A 7,391-nucleotide genomic window follows, 5' to 3' on the forward strand; every position below is an offset into this window, starting at 1 on the left:
AATTATGCTTGGTAGTCTATTTATACCAAATATTAGGGCCCTTAAGTTTGAGCCTAAATTTTCCTTGAGAAACTGTATAGTTCTAGGTTTCATATTTGGCTTCCTCCCTTTTAATCCCCTTTCTCCTGCTCTTCCCGCTTGCTACTTTTGGTGTCCCTGAGTTGTCTCTCCTCTCTCCTCACTTGTAACCCTGGGGCTGACTGCTCTTCTGTCCGGGTTCCTGGCTTTTTATCCCCTTTCTCCTGCTCTTCCTGCTTGCTATTTCGGGTGTCCCTGAGTTGTCTCTCCTCACCTGTAACCCTGGGGCTGACTGCTCTTCTGTCCGGGTTCCTGGCTTTTTATCCCCTTTCTCCTGCTCTTCCGGCCTGCTACTCTGGGCGGGCATGAGTTTCCTCTCCTCACCTAATCCCTTCGGCTGACTGCTCTTCTCTCTGGCTTCCTCCCTTTTAATCCCCTTTCTCCTGCTCTTCCTGCTTGCTACTTCGGGCGTCCCTGAGTTGCCTCTCCTCACCTGTAACCCTGGGCTGACTGCTCTTCTGTCTGGGTTCCTGGCTTTCTATCCCCTTTCTCCTGTTCTTCCGGCCTGCTACTCTGGGCGGGCCTGAGTTGCCTCTCCTCACCTAATCCCTTCGCCTGACTGCTCTTCTCTCTGGCTTCCTCCCTACCCTTTCTCCTGCTCTTCCCGCTTGCTACTTCGGGCGTCCCTGAGTTGTCTCTCCTCACCTGTAACCCTGGGGCTGACTGCTCTTCTGTCCGGATTCCTGGCTTTTTATCCCCTTTCTCCTGCTTTTCCAGCCTTGAAGTTTTTATATGTAAAATGTTCCAAAAAAAAATTTTTTTAATTCTTTGAATGCTTAGATATGTAAATTTAATTGGAATTGATTATTTTATATATAGTGTAAAACCAAAAAACAAACAAACCCACTGCTGTCAAGTTGATTATGACTCATAATGAACCTATAGGACAGATCAAAACTGTCCCAGAGGGATCCCAGGTTTGTGATCTTTATGGGAGTAGACTACTACATCTTTCTTCCAAGGAGCAACTGGTGAGTTTGAACTGCTGACCTTTTGGTTAGCAGTGAGCACTTAACCGTTGTGCCATCAGGGCTCCTTATATATAGTATAATCCATTGCCATCAAATCAATTCCAACTCATTAGCAACCCTATAGGACAAAGTAGAACTGCCCTATAGGGTTTCCAAGGCAATAATCTTTATGAAGGAGCTCTGGTGGCATAGTGCCTATGGCATTTGACTGCTAACCAGAGTACTGGCGGTTCAAACCCACCAGCCACTCTGCAGAAGGAGGACTGGGCAGTCTACTTTCGTAAAGATTTACCACCTCGGAAACCCAAAGGGGGGCGCGTTGTGAGTTGGAATTGACTCGATGGCAGTTCTTTTTTTTTTTTTTTTAAATCTTTATGAAGCAACTACCACATCTTTTCTGGTGAGATTATGGTGAGATCAAACCACCCACCAACCTTTTGGTTAGCAGCCAAGTGTTTAACCACTGCCCCACCATGGATCTTTATATATAGTGTAACTAAACCAAACCAAGAATATTGAAAATACCATGGACTACCACAAGAATGAACAAATCTGTCTTGGAAGAAGTGCAGCCAGAATGGTCTTTAGAAGCAATAATGGCCAGACTTTGTCTCACATACTTTGTTCATATTGTCAGAAGGAACCAGTCCCTGGAGAAGGATATCATGCTTGGTAAAGAAGAGGGTCAGTGAAAAAGGGTAAGACCCTCAGCAAGATGAATTGACACAGTGGCTACAAAGATGGGCCCAAGCATAGCAAACACTGCAAGGATGGTACAGGCCCAGGCAGTGTTTCATTTTGATGTACATAGGTTTGCTGTGAGTTGGAGCCGACTCAGTGGTACCTAACAACAATGAACCAAACCAAATCCATTGCTTTTTAGTCGATTCTGACTCAAAGTAGTCCTATGGGATAGAGTAAAACTGCCCCATTACGTTTCCAAGGCTGTAATCTTTATGGAAACAAACTGCCATGTCTTTCTCCCATGGAGTAGCTAGTGAGTTTGAATCACTGACCTTTCAGTTAGCACCAAGCACTTAACCACTGTGCCACCAGGGCCCCAATATATAGAAAATAACTAACCAAACCCATTGTCATCAAATCAAATTCCAACTCATAAAGAAAGACCCTATAGATCAGAGTAAATGCCCCCATTGGGTTACCAAGAATATAAATCTTTATACAAGCAGACTGCCATATCTTTATCTCATGGAGCAACTGATGGGTTTGAACCACTGACCTTTCAGTTAGCAGCCAAGCACTTAACCACTGCTCCACCAGAGTGCCTGTATATAGTATAAACCAAAAACCAAGCTTCCCTGCCATGGTTTATTGTCACTTTCCATGTGAAATTCCCAGAAGATACACCACCCATCTGTCACTGTAGGCTTGCATGTTGCCATGATGCTGAACAGGTTGCAGTGAAGCTTACAGACTAAGACAGACTAGGAAGAAAGGGCTGGTGATCTGAAAATCAGCTAATGAAAATGCTGTGAATCAAAATAATCCCTAGCCAAAATGGAGATGGCAGAAGACAGGGCAGTGTTATGTTCCGTTGTGCATGAAGTGACCATGAGTTGTGGACTGACTTGAAAGCAGCTAACATATTAAAAGAGTGGGAAGATTATTGTTAAAATACACAATCATTAAATAATACTGTAACTTAGAAAATATGGAGAAGCATAATAAAAAATTAAAATTTGTCTTTAATCCAATTCTACCACTTAGAAATCACCAGTTACCAATTTTGTGTCTTCCCCTGAAAAGAAGCATTCAAGTCTATAAGTCCTCCTTCATATAAAATGCCCATTCTAAATTCTTTTTGTAATATTTTAGTACTTAGAACAATAATTTTTAAACTCTTATTGGAGTCTATTCTGACATATTTGTTGTACTTGAAACACTTATTGTTATCATATCTCCATGGCTTTGCACGTGTTCTGTCTGATGTAAATGTCTTTCCTTCCCCTTGTTTTTCTGCTAAACTTGTTTGTCCTTCAGAATATGACTTCTGTGCCAACCCACTGAAAGATTTCATTGCCTCTCCACCCTTACACAGCAACTCATCTACCCCTTTGTATTTCTGCTGTCCCTCACATATCTGTTACTACATCTTAACATACCTCCCCTGCAGTTTAAAATTTGCATATGCCTCATGGTAAATGTGTATTTTTAAAATGGCACTTTGAAAAACCTGATACATAAAGATTGAACATACTTGTTGGACTAATTTTCTGCAGAGAGCAGTGACTATTTAGGTCCTCAGATATCTTAAAACCTAACCATTTAATAATGTTCCTTTACAAATTCTCTTCATTTCCTAGTTGTCTAACTTTTTATCAAGGAAATTTTCAAACATACATAAAAGGTAGGACAAAAAGTACAGTGGAATCCATGAGTACTCATCACCCAGCTTCAACAACAACAACAAAAAAAACTCACTGCTTTCAAGTCAGATCTGACTCATAGCGACCCCTCCTGGGGTTTCCAAGGCAGTATCACTGTGGAAGTAAATCGCCCAACCTTCCTTCTGAGGAGTGGCTGGTGGGTTTGAACCACCAGCCTTCTGGTTAGCAGTCAAATGCCTTAGGCACTGCACTACTAGAGCTCCTATACTGATAGTTTCAACAGCTATCAGTATTTCATCATTTCATCATTTCTTTCTCATCTATCGTCCTCTCCCTCACACACCTTATTTTATTCTAGTATCTGCAATATTTTAAAGTAAATCACAATATAGCATCATCGCACCTCTAAATATAGAGGGACTTTTTATCTTCAACATAACCAGAATTCCATTGTGGTTTCTGATAAAATTTATCATAATTTACTAGTATTACCAAATACTCAAGGAGCTCTGGTAGCACAACAGTTAAACACTGAAATGTTGGCAGTTCAATCCCACCTGGTGGCTCCATGAGAGAAAGATCTGGTGACCTGCTGCCATAAAGATTGTAGCCAGGAAAATCCTATGAGCCAGGAAGTTCTGCTCTGTCACTTGAAGTTGCTGTGAGTCAAAATTGACTGGGTGGCACCTAATAACAGCAAACATGTGTATGTCTTAGTTTTTCCTATTATCTCAAAAATGTCTTCTTTACAGTTGGTTTATTTGGGTTGAGGTCCAAACAAGGTCCACGCATTGCATTTGATTAATTATCACTTAAGCCTTTCAATGTTTATTGTGAAATAAATTATACCATTTGCTTTGTAGAATTTACCACATTCTAGATTTAGCCGATTATATCTTTATGGTGTCTTTCCTCCTCTTCACATTCGTATAAACTGGTAGTTATATCTGGTTGTATTTAAGTTCAATTATTTATTTATTTTTTTAGTTTTGCAAAGTTATTTAACAAGAGTTACTGTGTATTTCCTTTTGCATCACATCAAGTGATAGTGATATTAGTGATATCACTTAATACTAGTATTGATCAGTGGGTTCAGGTATTTCAGTCTGATTACCTATAAGAAAGTTCTCCATCAACTTTTTACCAGTTGGTCTTAGCAGCCATTGATGATTCTTGCTTTGATTTATTATTGAAATAATAGAGGGTATGGGAGCTCTGGTAGCATAGTGGCTAAGACACTTGCCTGCTCACCAGAAGGCTGGTGGTTCAAACCCACCAGCCACTCCTCGGAAGGAAGGTTGGGCAATCCTACTTCCGTAGTGATACTGCCTCGGAAACCCAAGGAGGGGTCGCTATGAGTCAGGGCTGACTCCACGACACATAACAACAACAACAACAACGGTATTGCCTTGGCTTTTAAAAGCTTGATTATACACATTTAGAACTATAAATTATGTATGATTCCTATAATACCACTCTTCAATTTTTAAAATATACACTTGTAGATTAGCCAAAGTGATTTTTTTATTCACTTGAAAGCTGAGTTAATATTGCTTCCTTAGTTTATAGATTTTTAAAATATAAATCTGCTTGCTTTTTGCTTCCTTCTCCCCTTCCCCCCACCCAGATTGAAGAAGAGATGTTGGCTTTGCAGAATGAACGCACAGAACGAATACGAAACCTGCTGGAGCGTCAAGCCCGAGAAATTGAAGCTTTTGACTCTGAAAGCATGAGACTAGGTTTTAGTAACATGGTCCTTTCTAATCTCTCCCCTGAGGCATTCAGCCACAGCTACCTGGTTGCTGCTGGTTGATCTCACAGTCCTCCTGGGGGTCCTGGAACTCACTGGGGTCATCCCATGGGTGGCCCACCACAAGCTTGGGGCCATCCAATGCAAGGTGGACCCCAGCCATGGGGTCACCCCTCAGGGCCGATACAAGGGGTACCTCGAGGTAGCAGTATGGGAGTCCGCAATAGCCCCCAGGCTCTAAGGCGGACAGCTTCTGGGGGACGGACGGAGCAGGGCATGAGCAGAAGCACGAGTGTCACTTCACAAATATCCAATGGGTCACACATGTCTTACACATAACTTAATAATTGAGAGTGGCAATTCCGTTGGAGCTGTCTGCCAAAAGAAACTGCCTACAGACATCGTCACAGCAGCCTCCTCACTTGGGTACTACAGTGTGGAAGCTGAGTGCATATGGTATATTTTATTCATTTTGTAAAGCGTTCTTGTTTTGTGTTTACTAATTGGGATGTCATAGTATTTGGCTGCCGGGTTGTTTTTGTTTTGTTTTTAACTTTTGGGGAATTTATGAGAAGGGGAGTTGATACAAAGTTTCATATATGTGTGTGTGTGTGTGTGTGTGTGTATACACATATACATACATACATATATATATATATATATATAAAATGTGCATGTAGTAAAAAGAAATGGCTAGATAAGGGGGTATATTCTGAACACTGCAAAAATAAAATGGAGCAAAGTGGCTTGAGTCATCATCACTCTTGGGCGTCTGTATCCTAAGAAGTTTATGAAAAGATCTGAAGCCTTTCTCCATATCCCAAAATCTTATGAGCCACTTAAGCAGGCAGCATATTCTGAAACAAGTTATTATGAAAACATACTTGCATCCCCTCACCAATGCATTTTGGTTATTAAATTGGTTTGACTTCTCAGCCTCATTTGAAGTGAAGAAGAAAGGGAAAATCCATGAACACTAAAGGTTTGCATTGACTTTTTTTTTAGTTCTTTTTCTGAATGCTACAGAGGTTTGTCAGTGATTTTTATCCATTCGATTGTGCCTTCTTTGTGGCATGAATAAGTGAGGGTGCTTAAGGAGATCACAAGTTGTGTGGGGATTGCATTAACAAACCTGTGAGATTTCAAAGGGGGAGACCAGAGGGGTGAAAGAGGCCTTTGAAAGCCCATACTGAGTATGTTTAGCAGCAGAGTGAGGAAACAAAGCCTGTGTTCTGAAGTTTTGTTGCTTACACTGTGATAACTCATCCTAGGTAAGCACTATAACTCCCAAGACCCCAAACATATTTTTACTTGGTACAAAACAAAAATGTGTAGCCAATACAAATCAAACGCCAGAGGTATTTGAATGATGCCATATTTGCAAACTGCCATCTATTGGAATTCTTACTACACTACATAGACATAATTTGATTACCCCCTTTTGGCTTATGGGATTTCCTGTTTACAAGTAGAATAGCCAATTATTTAAATGTTTAGTTGCCATAGTGAACACGGAGTCAATGAGCCAATGACTACCAGCTGCTGACTAATCCTCATCACCACTGTAGATTTTGCTGCATGTGTAGGTCCTCTTTTTTTTTTTTAATTGCTGTTTTTGTTGCTGCAATACTTTACAAACTTCTAGTTCGTTGAGACTTCGTGGCCATTTGGCATCATGTTAACATCTCACAATAGGAAACACCACTGCCAGAAGTCTCTAGCCCTCATGCTAAAAGTACTACTGAAAAAGAACTGGGAAGTTTGGCAGATTAAAGGGGGGGGGTACGGGGGGCGGAGTAAAAGTAAGTTATAGTGGTCAGGGAATCGCTTGACAAAAGCTATCCCCCCCCCAAAAAAAAGAGGGAAGTGTTTTGTTTTGTTTTCTTTTGTTTTACAATGAAGGATCAACCTAATGCTCAAAAGTCATTTGGTATTCTGTTGCCAGTGTGAAAATTGAGTTGGAGGTGAGTGGGAAGCTGTGAGTATGACTTGAAGAAAAGAAGTTGTCCTTTCCACTGATAAATCAGAGTTCCTTACACATTATTGTCCTGCCCCCTCCCCAGTTATCTAAAGAACCTGTGCTGCTTTTCAAATGTAGTCTGAAGGCTCCATGATGGAACTCTCTTAACTCTTCTAGATGAAACTAATGACCAAACAGTAATGTATCACTGTGAAAGTCTTGGTTTTATCAACTAAATTAAAGTCTTCCCCAGGTATGTCACTTCAATCTCCAGGAATCCTCTC

General features: G+C 40.9%; 1 protein-coding gene across 1 annotated transcript in view; it reads left to right on the forward strand.

The window, feature by feature from the left end:
- TAOK1 (TAO kinase 1) overlaps nt 1-5,486 on the forward strand; it is a 93,064-nt gene extending 87,578 nt beyond the window's left edge. Inside the window, 1 exon segment of the mRNA XM_007937401.1 lies at nt 5,025-5,486. Within this exon segment, the coding sequence (XP_007935592.1) occupies nt 5,025-5,486 (462 nt within the window).
- The last annotated feature ends 1,905 nt before the right edge of the window (nt 5,487-7,391 follow it).

This window comes from Orycteropus afer, unplaced genomic scaffold, assembly GCF_000298275.1.
Source record: "Orycteropus afer afer isolate SDZICR_OR568_19922 unplaced genomic scaffold, OryAfe1.0 scaffold00042, whole genome shotgun sequence".
Taxonomy (NCBI): domain Eukaryota; kingdom Metazoa; phylum Chordata; class Mammalia; order Tubulidentata; family Orycteropodidae; genus Orycteropus; species Orycteropus afer.